Source organism: Anolis carolinensis, chromosome 2, assembly GCF_035594765.1.
Source record: "Anolis carolinensis isolate JA03-04 chromosome 2, rAnoCar3.1.pri, whole genome shotgun sequence".
Taxonomy (NCBI): domain Eukaryota; kingdom Metazoa; phylum Chordata; class Lepidosauria; order Squamata; family Dactyloidae; genus Anolis; species Anolis carolinensis.
This window is the reverse complement of record NC_085842.1, coordinates 90,186,353-90,201,990: the sequence shown is the minus strand read 5'-3', so window position 1 is coordinate 90,201,990 and position 15,638 is coordinate 90,186,353. Positions and strand designations below refer to the sequence as shown.

The 15,638-nt window shown below is 38.7% G+C and overlaps 1 protein-coding gene across 10 annotated transcripts in view; it reads left to right on the top strand.

Annotated features, from left to right (window-relative positions):
- Nucleotides 1-15,638, top strand: part of hrh2 (histamine receptor H2) — a 72,060-nt gene that overhangs the window by 35,113 nt on the left and 21,309 nt on the right. For 3 of the 10 annotated variants that reach the window (XM_062970220.1, XM_016997362.2, XM_016997360.2), the window contains 5 exons: nucleotides 3,946-4,007; nucleotides 6,115-6,318; nucleotides 6,602-6,744; nucleotides 7,510-7,784; nucleotides 10,426-10,540. In XM_062970220.1, coding sequence (XP_062826290.1) covers nucleotides 7,630-7,784; nucleotides 10,426-10,540 — 270 coding nt within the window. In that variant the 5' untranslated portion in view covers nucleotides 3,946-4,007; nucleotides 6,115-6,318; nucleotides 6,602-6,744; nucleotides 7,510-7,629. Of the gene's footprint in view, nucleotides 1-3,945; nucleotides 4,008-6,114; nucleotides 6,319-6,601; nucleotides 6,745-7,509; nucleotides 7,785-7,807; nucleotides 9,073-10,125; nucleotides 10,541-15,638 lie in introns of those variants that run through there. The other 7 variants (XM_062970221.1, XM_016997361.2, XM_016997366.2 and 4 more) reach the window with 4 other exon arrangements.

Below are 15,638 nucleotides of genomic sequence, written 5' to 3'. Positions count from 1 at the left end.
GGGTAAACCATTCTTTTGCCTCCTCCATCTACTTTTCCTGCCCTGAAACTCCACATAGAAGCTGCGGTTTTCCAGGAGGGTCTGGACAGTTTTTGTAAAGTCAAAGTCCCGGGTAATATGGTAGGCTTTATGCAGCATTTTTCTATGTTGCACTGTGTCATAGGCTGCCGTAACGTCCACAAAAACTGTTCTCATAATGCAGCCTTTCTCATAGCCTTCCTCGATATGCTCAGTCAGATGAAGAATTTGACCTGTACAGTTTTTCCCTGGTCTGAAACCTGCTTGTTGTGCAATAAACTTAGGTTTGATGACAGGTCTTAATCGATTTAATAGCATCCTCTCATATACTTTATATAGATGACATAAGAGAGAGATTGGTTGGTAGTTCCTGGCATTGGAGGCATCTTTACCAGGTTTTAAAATGGCAATGATCTTAGTTTTCCTCCATACTCTGGGAATCTGTTTGTGTGCCAAGCATTGATTGTAGAATTTCAAAAGCCAGTTTTCAGCTTTGGGCCCCAAGTGTTTGATTTGCTCCATCATTAAGTCATCTAGGCCAGGTGCTTTACCAGTTTTACATTGCTTGATAGTTTCTCTGAGTTCTTTCATGAACATCTTTCATGATGACAACTGGTGGATTTCAAGTTCTGGCACCCTGTTGATTTTCATCTTTATTCCTGCAGTTGGTTTTCCCATTCTGAATTAGCTGGTGGGCTATCTGGTCTGGTGTTACGTTTGCGTGTCCATAGTTGACCAGAGGGTCACTATTCCGGCGTCTCAGCAGTTGCCAGGCTTTTCGGCTACTCTTGGACATGTCAAGGTTCTCAAGCAGCTCTATCCAGCGGTCTTTCTTAGCATTAGCTAGGGCTATAGATAGTTTTTGGCCTGCTGCTAGATTCTCATCACTATATGGATTCTCTTGAGATAGTCTGAGATATTCCTGTAGCTGACTTAGCGATTCTTCATTTAGGCCTGGTAGGTAGCTTGTGCAGCAGCTTCTAAGGATTGAGAGCCTCGAGGATCTTTTCACAGCATCTACAAACAGATCATAGCCTTCTATAGAAAGTTCTATATCAGAAATAGCTGCTTCCAAGGTCTCTGTAAACTATGTCCAGTTAGCTTTATTGAAGTTATATCTTCTGTGGAATGGGACACTTTTTGACCTTACAGCTACATATGCTACGCAGCATATTGTTCTGTGTTGAGTATTAGGTATCTGGTTTAATACCTTTTTAATGCATTGGTGGATTATGCTTTCATTTACAAAAATCACATCAGGGTTATAACCACGCTTCCATTGGCTGCTATTCAATGATGGTGGTAATTTACTGTCATGAAGGAGGCGCATTCTACTATTCTCAGCCCATGTTAGAGGCTACTGATTAGTTTAGGTTAGACTTAGTATATCCAAAACACAATAATAAGCCCTTAGCTCCTCCCACAGAAAATGATTGCATAGTCATGTGAAGAAGGATCACTAGTGAGGTCAGACAAACAACGATAAGGCAAAATCCTGGCAGCACCTGATATAATGTGATGGAAGGCTGCCCTGGTGCTTCTGTTTTGTTCCTCCTCCTTAGTATACAGTAAATGCTAGAGAAGCCTGATTTGTTCAATTTAGGATGTTGTCTGGTCCAAGGATCCAGACAACACCAACTAGAGTTGTTGCATGCAAATGCCAGCATTAGATATATATCACAGCCTGAAAAAACTCCTTCTTGGATGTTTATTCAGGCCATTTCTGACTTCTGGTGATACGAAATGCACTTATTATAAGGTTCATGACTAGATTTATTCAGAGGAGGTTTGCCATTACCCTTCTCTGAGGCTAAGCATGTGAGACTTGCTCAAATTCAGCCAGTAGGTTTCAATGACTGAGTGAGAATTGGAGGATGACTCCCAAAGTCCTTTGGTCAGCATGATTACTGACCATCCAAACTAAGGATTATGGAAGTTGTAGTTAAAATAGTAACATTTCCGTGCATCTATCTATATATAGATCTGTCTGCCTTTTCATATACAGAGAGACACATACATGCACACAGAAACACACATGGGGAAGTGAAGAGATTTTCTACACTGGTAAAATATTTTAATGTAAGTGTTGTTGGCAGGACAGCGATATCTAAGCTTTGATTTCATTCCTTTACAGTGCAAGGAGCGTTATTGCCACAAGTGTTTGTAGAACTATGGCCCATTCTTTAGATAAAGAATTTCTCATGCATGGTGCCAGAGACTCTCTTGTATTTCTGTGTCAAGATAATTCAGAAAAAGATGTCGCTAAGAAAGAGAGGAAAAGGGAGGTTTCATCCTGTACTGGCCCTTCCCCAGTTATATTTGGGAAATCTGCACAATCTTATTATAGAGCAGTCAGAGGAGCCATAAGGACTTGAAGTGTTTGTAGAAGTGGTACAATGACATTTGTCTTTCCACCAATGTTTTAGTTATGATAGAATTGTCTTTAACAGCCAAACGTGGAGGAATTAAGTCATAAACAAATCTTGATTGTGTGTCAATTCATTAATTAATGCCTTTCATGGTTTTTAAAGGGCAATCCAAGCTATATTTGAAAAAAATGTTTCTAGAAAGTAATTCCTCTGTTTACTGGGGACTTGGATGGGGAAACTGCGTTTCAAAGAAACTTTGAGTTCTCAGTGTCTGTACGTGATTTGTCAGCTGAGCTTCTGTATCATTTATTCCACTCCTATCAGGAGTTTTATGCTACATGTTTTATGTTGTTTTAATTGCCATTTTCAACATTTTAGATGCTTGTTTTTCCCCTGAAAGCCACTCAGAAAATATTTGTGGCTGGGAAGCCATATAAGTGTAGTACATACGTAATTTAAAATCCCTTAGTGCTTTTGTTTTGGCTAAATTGTTAAGGCATATTGTATGGATTATGACTATGAGGAAATTACATTATAGTGATTTTATTACAGGTTGGAGGACTTTTACAGTTAAGGTAATAGTGTCACCATTGTGAATGCTTAGTCTTTTGTGAATACAAAATTTGCAACTGTAATTGCAAATTACAGCCATCATTTTTAAAACTCACAAGAAGGCAATTTCCTTAAATGTCACAGTGATTTCCAGTGGTGTCCAGGATAGACTGGTTTTTAAAATTTTCTATAGAGCCAGATCAACATTTTACAGCCTGAGGCATATACAAAATGGCAGATGCCTACATATTCTATACACAGAGGCCACACAAGAGAGTGTTAAATTCTAGCTGAAGTCTGAAAAATTGCATGCCAGTAAAGAGGTGCAAAAAGCAGGCCTGATATCACAGCTTGCTGTGTATCACACACACTTGCAGCCACTCCACATTCCACCCAAAGTTGTTACTGCATTGGCAAGAGGGACTTACTGGAAACAAGCCACAGCATTTAACATCATGCTCATATGTCTTTTTAAAACTTTTATTTGTGTGTTCTAGTTACATCAAATTAAATATACTACTGAAACTATCTTGACAGTTCCAGATATATAAACCCATGAATGAGACAACAAGATATGTGTGTGAAGTATTCCAGGGCACTATTCTGCCCAGAAGAGGAAGGGGAAAAAAAACACTTCAGTCACACTGATTTCAAGAATAGCTCACACCAAGAACATCCTAAACATCTGAATTAACCTTATTTATTTATCTATTTAGTATATTTATATACTGCCTTTCTCACCCCTGGGGGGACTCAAGACAGTTTAAAACATATCCAATGCCAACATACATATAATAAAAAATCATAATAACTAAACACTGACATATAACTATAAATTAAAATCATTAAAACCATTAAACACAAGAATATATGAGTACAACATTTAAACACTAAGACAAAGCATTAAAAGCATCCTAAGGTCTGTAATTTTGAACCAATTATTTGTCTTGATTTTCTTTGGGAATTAAAATAATACTAGCCTCTTTCCATGTCTCTCTTTCCATAGCCTCATCAATTTCCTGTATTGTAATCGATCCATCTAATCATTCCTGGTCTGCTTCAGATAGGGTTAGTAGCTTTTGATTTTTTTATGTATTCTACAACAATATGCTACTGTATGCTACTGTTGGGCCCTTTTAAATTTTGTATAGATCCTGATAAAAATCTTTAAAAGATTGTTTTGTCTTAATTTCTTTCTTTCCATGTTTCAATGAGATTATATGTTTATTTTGATGTTGTTGTTTTTTAAAAAATTGTTTGCAAGCCAATTCCCTGGTTTATTTGCATGTTGGTATAATTTCTGCTTACTAAATTTCAGTATTTTGTCCATTTGTTCCACCAAAATCATTGATACTTGGATTGTTAATCATTTTAGTTTTCAGCTAGCTTTTTATCTTTTGGTTGTTTTTTATATTCAGATCCTGCTGATTTCTTTCTCCTTTCACCTTTCTTCTCCCCTTTGCCCCACTTCGTGTCTTGTTTTAAGTTCAGCTTTAATCTCTTCTCTTCTTACCAAATAAGTTAAATCTCTGCTCACTTCATCTTATCAAGGGTCTATATCATTAGTCTTCAAACTTTTTAATTTAGCTACTACAAGGTCTGTAGAGAGTACTTACTTTAGGAAAAAAAAACCCAAATGACTGTTAGTGCTTTTGCCCGAACAGCAGCAAGATAACAGCCTTGGATGCCTCTCCAGTCTTCTTTGGTCTTTCTGCTAGAGAATAGAGATAAATTAGATAGAGAGCAAATCCCTGAACTAGGTTGGCCAATCAACTTGCAAACAGCCTCTGAGCAGCAGCAACACTCTTGCATATGATTATATATTTATAGGAGGTGATAGAATCACTAAGGGAGTGTGTGTGTGTGTATGCAGTGGTGGGTGATACATTCAGAGGTGGTATCTACATTTCTGCAGTATTTCAGCAGAAATGTATTATTTTTATGAAAATATCTGTGTAATTAGATATAACCAGTTTATACATACATTTAATATACCAACAAAGCTAAAACTTTATGCTAAATCGTTTTTGAACATTCTAAGGCACATGTACTCTGGTCAGAACTTTCATTATTACCCAATTACAGTGATGCTTCAAATGACATGGCTTTGTCTGCATCAATTACAAGCATGTTGTTTTCATTGTGTTGTTTTTCATTGTTGCTAATTTTGTCAAATTTTCTGGCATTTTGCCTATATTCTCATATAGGAAGAATTCCCCGAGCAGTAATACCATGAGTTAGCACATCAAGTGACACCAGCCCTAATGATGCTGCCTGGTGTTATTCCCCTTTTCTATCTTTTGTGATTTCTTTTTCCTTGATTGTGGATAACACGCAAGCAAGCCACAGTCTGTATTTGGTACTGTCAATTTTGCAACTTCCAGACCGCCCTAGACTATCATTCAAAATTAAATTTAAAAATTAATCCAGTGATGAAAATGTCATTCCTGGAAGCCTGAATAAATACGTCCTTTTCATTTAGAAGAGTTTGATATTGATTCTAAGCAGCCAACCTCCCAAATGAAGGCAATATGAAGTTCTGCAAATAGAATTTATCACCTTGAGCTTGTTCATGCTATGCAAATGATTCCATTTTAATTACCATGTTTACATCCTATGTAATCCCAGAGTTCATAATTTGAAGCAGCACTAGAAAAACTCTCTGTTTTGAAAATTCTCCTTCCTAAATGGCCAATCCCAGGCTTTCATAAGACAGATTCACCACCGTTAAATTGGAATCGTAGTGCTATAGTTGGAGAGTGTGGAAGGTCCCTAGCTAAGAAAAATGGTAATCTTACCCAACTCTCTAACAAACTACATCTTATACTTTTTCTGATGTCTCGCTCATATTAATTCTCAAAACCAACAGGTATTGGATCATTTTCTTTTTTCCTCAAAAATTCTATCGAGGGTTTACAATCAAGTTTCTAATTATTTTTCTTTAATCCACTTCTGCTAACTCATTCATTTTGAATCATCATTCTTCCAACTTGGTTCAGACTTTAAAGGAGCTATCCAAGGTGTTGAAACCTATCTTCAAAATAGGATCAGTACTTTGGGTAATTCCTTTAAATTCTGGACTAAACCACGGAATGGATTCTAATGACGTGGTGCCCACTGGCCAATGACATGAGCCAGGAGTCAGATTTATAATATGAAACTCTTTCTTTTAAAGGGAAGCCTCAGGAAGCACAAAACCAGGTCTCACTGGCCATTGGCCTATCAGAGGAATTGGCTGAAGAAGCAGCACAGCCCCCAAGTCCACAGATCCAGTGAGTGGAGGAGAGGAGAGAGCAGAGCAGAAGCGACAGCCAATGAGGCTCCTTTCTAGGCAGCATGACCTGTGGCTCCTGATTAGGAGCAGCTTGTTGCAGCCCATGTAAGAGTCAACTCTGTCTGGTGTCCATTGCTGGAAGCATGTGGTCTGCTTTCTGGCTGGTGTTCTTGTTTCATTACTTCTTTGATTATGACCCCTGAATTGCCTTGGGGCCTTGCTAGATTCCTAGATCCTGGGTTGCTGATGCCATTGTTTATTTCCCAGACTAGCCTTGACTATGCTTTTAGCAAATAGATTAGCAAGGACACTTTCTGAGACCTGTTGATGTATTGCCCTTGCTTCAGCTATCTCTGAATTCTAATTGCTTCCTCTCTGTCTGTTTTAGCTGAATCAGGGCAGCCACTATTGGGACAAGATAATAAGATCTAACAACCTTATTAACAAACCATGTCTGGCATCTACTGAGAGTCTATTTTGTGAGAGATTCATATTGCCCAGTTGGAACTAAGAGGCACAACTAAAAAGCAAGTAAGGACCAAGAACACAGAAGCACATCAGAGCTCACAAAGGCCTTGCTAGGGAAAGCATCATTGTCCAGTATGATCCAAAGGGCAGCCTTATTGGGTAGGGCCTAAAGGCATTAGGCTATAACATGCATTAGATATGTTATTAAGGGCTTTACACTGTAACCTATGCCTAGCAGTTCCTTCTGAACTTTCTAAATCTTCCTCTCATTTGGATGACAGTTCTTTGAGCCAAATGTCCTATTTTGTATCCTCTAAATCAGCAGTTCCCAATCTGTGTTCTGCAAAATCCTAGGATTCCACAAATGCATCATAAGATTTCCACAAAAAATCTTTAAAATCAAATTTAAGGGGAAGTGCAGGTTATTTCCAAACACCTGTTCAACAATGGAAGTTGTTTCATCACAGCCCAGCTACTCAGACACACACAGCATTTCCAGGGAAAGCATATAGAATTTCCAAGAAAGTTCCTTGCACATATGCTTGAATGTTCTAGGCTTTTCTAGCAACATTTTGGGCCCTTCCACACAGCCATATAACCCAGAATATCAAGGCAGATAATCCATGATATCTGCTTCAAACTGGATTATCTGAGTCCACACTGCCATATAATCCCGTTCAATTTGGATTTTATACAGCTGTGTGGAAGGGGCCTTTGTCTTACAAATACTGTACTAGTGTATCATTGCTCTCTTCATTTAGTTCAATTCAGGGCAATCTCATATTGATTAACATGGTTATATTTTAAATGTGTTCTCTTTATTTCCAGATCTACTATGCTATACAAAGCACCCAGGAAACAGGATAGATGGAATAAACTTTGTGGGTTCACAATGCTTATGGACATAGTTAAAGTTCAGCAGGGAAAATAAGTCTTCTGAAGGGTTACATGACCAAAAAGGGTTACATGACTGCTATCCAAAATTATCTCATCACCTCAAGTATTAGAGAGGATGCCATCCCACTGATGTTCCAGTTAACTTCTGTAGGTGGGATATTGAAGGGCACCCACCTTATGCTTTGCCTCTGCAGCCACATGTCCAGGTATCTTTCCTTGCTGCTGCACTGATGTTAACTTATAGCTTGTAACTTAATTTCCATAGTCAGGCCCATTTCTAGCAAACAAAACAAAAAAAACAAAAAACAAAAACGATTCACTGTAGGACCAATGAAGAGGAAATATGATATAGCATTAAGTCAGACTTTTCATTTCCAAAAACAATGAAAGTTGTTTTTCGACCTTAGGCAGTGGTTTTTGAGAACTCATTCACTTAGCCCACCATCTATATATATAAAAGAGTGATGGAATCCTGACGACCGACAAAACAACAAAACTACAGGCCCCCCAACCTCGAAATTTGACAACACAACCCATCATCCACGCCTCTAGGTTGATACAACAAAAAGAAAAGAAAAATAAAGTCCTAATTAGAGGGAGAGGAATAATTGCTTTTATCCAATTGCTGTCATTTAGAAGGCTAAGCTCTGCCCACTTGGTCTCCTAGCAACCCACTCAGGGGACAGGCAGAGCTAGGCCTCTTCCACACTGCCTATAAAATACAGATTATCAGATTTTAACTAGATTATATGGCAGTGTAGACTTAAGGCTCTTCCACAGAGCTATATAACCCATTTATAATCTTATATTATCTACTTTGAACTGGATTATATTGACTCCACACTGCCATATAATCCACTTCAGTGTGCATTTTATACAGCTGGGTAGAAGAGGCCTCATATAATCCAGTTCTAAGCAGATAATATAAGATTATAAATATACAGTACAGTATCACTTATCCAACATAACAGGCCGGCAGAACATTGGATAAGTGAATATTTTGGATAATAAGAAGGGATTCAGGAAAAGCCGATTAAACATCAAATTAGGTCATCATTATACAAATTAAGCATCAAAACATCATGTTATACAACAAATTTGACATAAAAAGTAGTTCCATGTGCAGTAATGCTATGTAGTAATTACTGTATTTACAAATTTACCACCAAAATATCACAATGAATTTAAAACACTGACTACAAAAACATTGACTACTAAAAGGCATACTGTTTTGGATAATCCAGAACATTGGATAAGTGAATGTTGGATGAGTGAGATTCTACTATAATACGAAATAATTACTGTGGTAGAATAATACACAACAATATAATCTCTAAAACCAGGACAGTAAATAAAGAGCAACACTCTGAAAGCAGGGAAATTGGGAATTCCACAAAGGAAACAATCAGGGCCAGCTAACACCTCCCAAGAAAGAATTCTTCCAGAAAGGAAGCTGACAATGGAGTGAAGCAGTGTGTATTACCAAAGTCATTGGTAATTATTATTATTATTATTATTGTTGTTGTTGTTGTTGTTGTTGTGTTTCTGTGAACCGTGAAAATGAATACAATCTGGCTCCAAGTATTCAAAAACACTAAAATCAGAATATATAAAAATTACTGTGGTATAATAAAACAGAACAATACAATCTCTAAAATAAGAACACTAAATAAAGAACAATACTCTGAAAACAGGGGAATTCCACACAGGAAACAATCAGGGCCAGCTAACACCTCCCAACAAAGTCTTCCCATCACCAAAGTCTGGCAAATCCTCTGTTTTCTGAGGGCCACAGACAGTAGAAGCACATAAAATATCGCAAACAACGATATTTGAAAACAAGGGAATTCCAGACACGAAACAATCAGGGCCAGCTAACACCTCTCAACAAAAAATTCACTCAGGGAGGAAACAGCCAGGCTTTAAAGTTGCAAGGCCATTACATGCTAATCATTTTCCCTAATTACAACATTCATTCAGGTTTGAATTGGGGGATCAGACAGAGCCCCCACTGTAAGCCCCAGCTTCTGCCAACCCTAAAGTTCAAAAACATGCAAATGAGGGTAGATGAATAGGTACTGCTTCGGTGGGAAGGTAATGGCGCTCCATGCAGTCATGCCACATGACCTTGGAGGAGTCTACGGACAACGCCGGCTCTTCGGCTTAGAAATGGAAATGAGTACCAACCACCAAAGTCAGACACGACTCAGCTTAATGTCAGGGGAAAAGCTTTACCCTTTACCTTAACTACCAACAATTCCTCAATACTTTATTTCCCATACCACCATACTTCACCACAGCAAAGCGTGGCCAGGCATAGCTAGTGTTATATATGCTAAGTTTTTAGTTTATGCTATTTTCACCACCCCAATAATTCCAAACCTGGTGTACTATAAAGATGGCAAACCGTTATGAATCCTGTTCTCATAGATATCACCCTCTTGCTATCTTTTTATTCCTGACACACTTTGTAGGGTGTCAATGGGTGGCCCTTCATTTGGCTCTTCAGCCCTCACATAGTACTTGTGGTTTGCAATGGTGTTGCTAACTGGACATTTAAAGTGTGATTTTCTTTGTGGGCATTGCACTTCCTATGGATAAATTCTAACTCTGGTGGGTTGCAGCGCTGTCCTTGAGAGTGGGGGTGAATCTAATCCTGCCGACTGCTTCCCTGATTCACATTACAATCAGTCGAACTCACTGGTTGCTTTGATCTGTTTGAGGGAAGTGGGAGGAGAGGAAGGAGTGAACGAGTGAGAGAGGAAGAGAAAGAGAGAAAAGGGGAAGGAGCTACCACTCGCTCTAACAGCCCTAAGCATTTTATTCTGTCTGTTTCACATTCAACAGCATGCTGCAAGTGAAACAGAACTTTGAAGGAAGCCCAACCACAACTATTTCACCAGATAGTGCTACTCCTTCTATTACCACCACTTGGCTTTCCTTTACTCTCGTCTCTAAGCAGGTAATGCCTCTTTCTGTTCTTCACAGCTGACTTAATGCCTTTATATGAATGGGAAACAAGGAAATCTGTTTTGACTTCTTGTATATGACCTGTCACCATGGTGTTGGGGCAGTGGGTAGACATGTTGTATGTAATGCAGCAGATCAGCAGCAGTCCTTTTCCGTGTGAGCTGTTTTTTTCTTGTAGGGGGATGCTGTTTGTAATGCAAAGAACCTAGAGTTAGAAAAAGTTTCAAGATGTGTAAGTCCTTCTTCAGCCAGCAGCACAAATGCAGACCTTGCATCTGTCACTATATTTTGAGTATAAAAGTATCCCTTAATTTCTCTGCAATCCTTTTCCCCATAGCACATGCATACATTCTCTGAGAAATCCTTATTCATTGAGGAAGAGTATATTTGTAGTTATTGCTTGCAGTTTAATAGCCATTTTCCAAATTCCAATAATATGAACCCTGGGAACAACTGGAGGTTCTTGCAGTGGAACACAGGCAGACTGATGCATTTATGGAGATTATGAGATTGTGTGGTTGTGCAGGAAAAGCAATTTGTAAACATAGTTGTTTGAACTTAGTCACTGTGCTAATCCCAGTGTGCATATTGCGGGATTGCATTCTGGAGCAGCAAGAAGTGGAAGCAACAGTTTGAAAACACATTGAAAGCTAGGAAGAGTATGATATGAAAAATTGGCACAAAGAACCGGTGAGTTTAGATCTTGCTACTAAATGACTGTCAAATCCCACAGCATTTTGCAACTAGTACATTAGAGTGCATGGAAGAAATGTTTGTAAGCTTTTTATGTTCAACAACAATAATTAAAACTGAGTGGGTTTTTTCCCTGTGGATAGTGTTGTGAATTTATATAGAAATGAATGTAGTGGCGATGGATCTCTGGCTGGTTTGCAGAGGCCAACAATTTATGGCTCCCAGTTGTTTAAGAACAGTAGCAACAAAATGGCAAACATACTTGTCTCACTCTAAATATGCTGCTGAAATGGGGAAGGTTTGACACAACCAGGAATGAATTTATAAGGTTGATGATCTTGATTCCTTTCTGATATTCAAAGCAATTTCCTTGACCCAGAAGTCTTTATTTCTAAGGAGATTCCTTTTGCACCAGGCTTCAGTAGGTTCTGTTGTTGTTGTTTGCTTTGATCTAATCCAGGGGTTCTTAAACCTTTTCAGCTGTGTAGCCCTTTTTGAAGCAAAAGTTTCTTGTGTAGCTACAAAATATGTGTGTGTGTGTGTATAAAATCAGGCATGGGCAAACTTTTGGATACAGGGGCCACATTGTTTTTAAAAATTTGAGAGAGTATTTGGAGAGTATTTGTTTGAACAAATTCCTACGCACAGTGCACATATCTCATTTGCAGTGCAAATAAAGAATACAATATTGAAAATGAAGAAAAATGTTATCCAGCATTTCTGGAGGAGGAGGAGGAGGAGGAGGAGGAGGAGGAGGAGGAGGAGGAGGAGGAGGAGGAGGAGGAGGAGGAGGAGGAGGAAGAAAGAGGAGGAGGTGGGAAGCAGCATGGTGATGCAGAGCCCCTCACTATCACTTGCCGAACCCCAAGGGCTCCACAGAGCACAGTTTGAGAACCTCTGAACTAATCCCACAGACATGAAACCCTTCCTTGTCTTGGCCACTTGAGAAGGGCTGACAAGTTTAGCAAGTAATACTCTTCCCACTTCATTGATGGAAAGAATACCTTTTTAACTGAACTCAAATGTAGAGATATTTATTTACTTATTTACTTATTTTATACCCTACCTTTCTCCCAGTGAATGACCTGGGGTACCTATGTCACTAAAACGAAATACAGTACAGCTAAAACCTTAAATTTCAATGTTGAAGAGCAGTTAAAATAAATAAGCTATCTCATTAAAACAAAATGCTTTGAAAACTTAAATTGTGTTAAAACAACTTCAAACATTTTAAAACATAAGGAGAAGAAGGTAGATCTCTCACGTTTACGCAGACATAAACATATCTTGTTTTGAAGGTTTCTCTTTTAAAAAAAAGTTAGGGGAGTTTTCAACTAATTGTAGAACTAATGCTACTCTTAGAAAATACTAGTTCATTGTCTTCTCTTGTTGGCAACCATTCCTACTGCTTTGTCACAAAATTGTTAAGCCCCTGTTAATTCTGTTATACATTAGACTAATGCAACAATTTGACTTCACACTCTTAAAAGTTTGATATATTTATATTACTTTTCCTCATCTTCCTTATCATCTTCTCTCTTCTTCTTTTTCCACTTTTTCTTTCCATTCTCTTGAATTGCCTGTTAGTTGCATTCTATATGCAGCCCAAAAGTAAAGAGATAAAGACTATTCCATAAGGAAATCTGAGATAATGAAGGCTGAAGAAAATTGAGGAGGGAAAATAATGCCAGATGCATCATGCACTGCATATGAATGGCCATCATGGGAAATAGTGTTGTTCAAATAGCCATATAAACCAGCAGAGAGGTATGATAGGAAGTACAGAAGTAAGCATTATATGACTGAATGCGATTTCCTGCTTCTTAGCGGGGGGTTGGACTAGATGGCCCATGAGGTCTCTTCCAACTCTACTATTCTATGATTCTATGATTCTATGACAGTGTCGATGGGACCGTAGTTTCGGGTAGTCTTGAGTCTACTACTCCTGGATTAGACAAACACTTGAAATGCACTGTATTCCTAATCTAGTTTCCATAATATAAATAGAAAAATCAGAGTCTACTAGGATCTTTAGTTTTCTAAAGAAAATGCTGTGAAAGAAGCTGTGACTGTCCATGGTTGACAATAGCAAGTGTGAATACAGCTCTATAGCAAGCAGCTGCTTTGAGAAAATGATAGTGTGACTTAAGTAAGTGTTGTTCACTGTCATAAAGTGAACTTTGACTTATGGTAACCCTATGAATAAGAGGTCCCCAAGTCATGTACTCAGACCTTGCAGACTCATTACTATATAGTGTCCGTTACTAGTATATTGTATAGTGCCCACTACTAAACTTCGACTATCTTCAGACATTTGAATACTGCCTCCTGCATGGACTGTAGCTTTATAAAATTGGTGGTTTTAAACCTTCTAACAATAATAAACTATATATCATATTTTGGAAAACTGTCCAACCCTACCCCAGGATTATAGCACATAACATGTTGTTATCGATACTCTTAATGAACAGTTGACTTCATCAGACACAATTAAATGAGCATTCTACACACTTAAGAAACTATCACAGTTTCTTCACGCAACACAAGCTTCAAATGTGGAGCAGAGGTATCTTCCTGTTTCTAAGATGTGGGTTTTTCCTACAATTCCTGAGTTGATTGGTAAGCGACTTATTCCTCAATTCCCCACATAGATATGTGTAAAAATCCCCAATTTAACGTGTGATAGCAATCCCCCCAGCCTGTTTGTCAATAAAAGGATGATGTCATCATGGAGAGAGGAGCCAAGATGGGCAGAATGTATTCTTTTCTGCCACCACTAATATTTTGGGACTGAGGAGGTATAGGAAACAAGATATTCAAAACATTCAGGAGAACATAGTAAGCATGCAAATCCTGTGTTTCCGTGTCTTTGCAACTTTGACAAGCTCCCTCTTTTCAGCTCCCTATTCCTGTGTTGGGTCATAAAAATCCTTTTGAACTCTTAACTGAAGCTCCTGCTATGCTGCTTTTGCCTATCAAAAGGATAGCAGAGAGAGATTTAAGAGAGCTAAAGCTTCATTTTCCCCCTCCCTCCTTTAAGAATGCAAGAATAACCCCTATAATTCATTCCTTTGATATCATTCATTATGATGCATTCTCACCGGCCCTACCACTAGGAAGAATAAAGCAACTATTTCAGGTGGCAGATGCTGAGGGCATCTGGTTGGTTGGTTGTTGCCATTCCGTCAACTGACACCTCTCCCATACACACACAGCAAAGTGGCTTACTGCCATTGGGAGCCTTAAAGGACATTGTTCCATTGCTGGTGTGGAAGCAAAATTGAACTGCCAGTCCAGTTTATCTTGTGCATGGAGTTGGTGTGTGTGTTATCTGTTGCCTTCGGTAGGAGGAAGGTATCTTGGACCAGGTCTAGATTCAAACCATGTTGTACCATTCACTTTGTTTCCTTTCACCTTCACTTTCAGCAGTGCACAGGCATTTCGAGTTGGCATTTTGCTTTCCCATAGCATCTTCAGGCATCTAAATCATAGAGGCTATTCTTCCCTCCTGTGTGTAATTCCTGTTCTTTTTACGTCATTTACGCACAACTCTATTGACTTCATGGTGCTAATCCTGCTCCAGGCAGCCTTACTTAGCTTCAGACCTTTTTGTAAATTAAGATTATTGAGACTTCAGAGAAATAGGGGAAATAAAATAAAAGAGGAAAGTTTTTGAAGGAGGTGCAGTTTGCCTTCTTTCAGGCTTTTGTGCAATTATGAAATATGAAGTCAGTGTGCAGGAGTAGAAAATAAATCAGCAACAAGAAGATAGGAGTTCTGGTCTTTGTTATTTTTCTCCTTTTTAATATTTAACTTTATCTTTATTAGACCTTCAAATGAAATCCCAAAGAGCTATTTAGTTTTAGCCTTAAAAGGAGCCCCCGGTGGAGTAGTGGGTTAAAGCCTTGTGACTTGAAGGTTGGGCTGCTGATCTGCAAGCTGCCAGGTTCAAATCCCACCCGGGGAGAGCGCGGATGAGCTCCCTCTATCAGCTCCAGCTCCATGCGGGGACATGAGAGAAGCCTCCCACAAGGATGGTCAAAACATCAAAACATCCGGGCATCCCCTGGGTAATGTCCTTGCAGACGGCCAATTCTCTCACTCCAGAAGCGACTTGCAGTTTCTCAAGTCACTCCTGACATGAAAAAAAAATAGCCGTAAAAGGAAGAAAAAGGAAACATTAAACAATTTAGCATGCTGATCCCAGGACATATTTCTTGTTCCTGATAAATTTGTTGTTATACATATTGTTATGTGCTGTCAAGCCAGGGTTGACTTACAATGACTGTATGAATGCAAGAACTCCAAGAGACCCTGTTGTTACCTTTTCCCAGTCCCATACATTATCATAATAATTCATCCCCTTGTTTTATATGTTCTTCCTGCAACATATCACT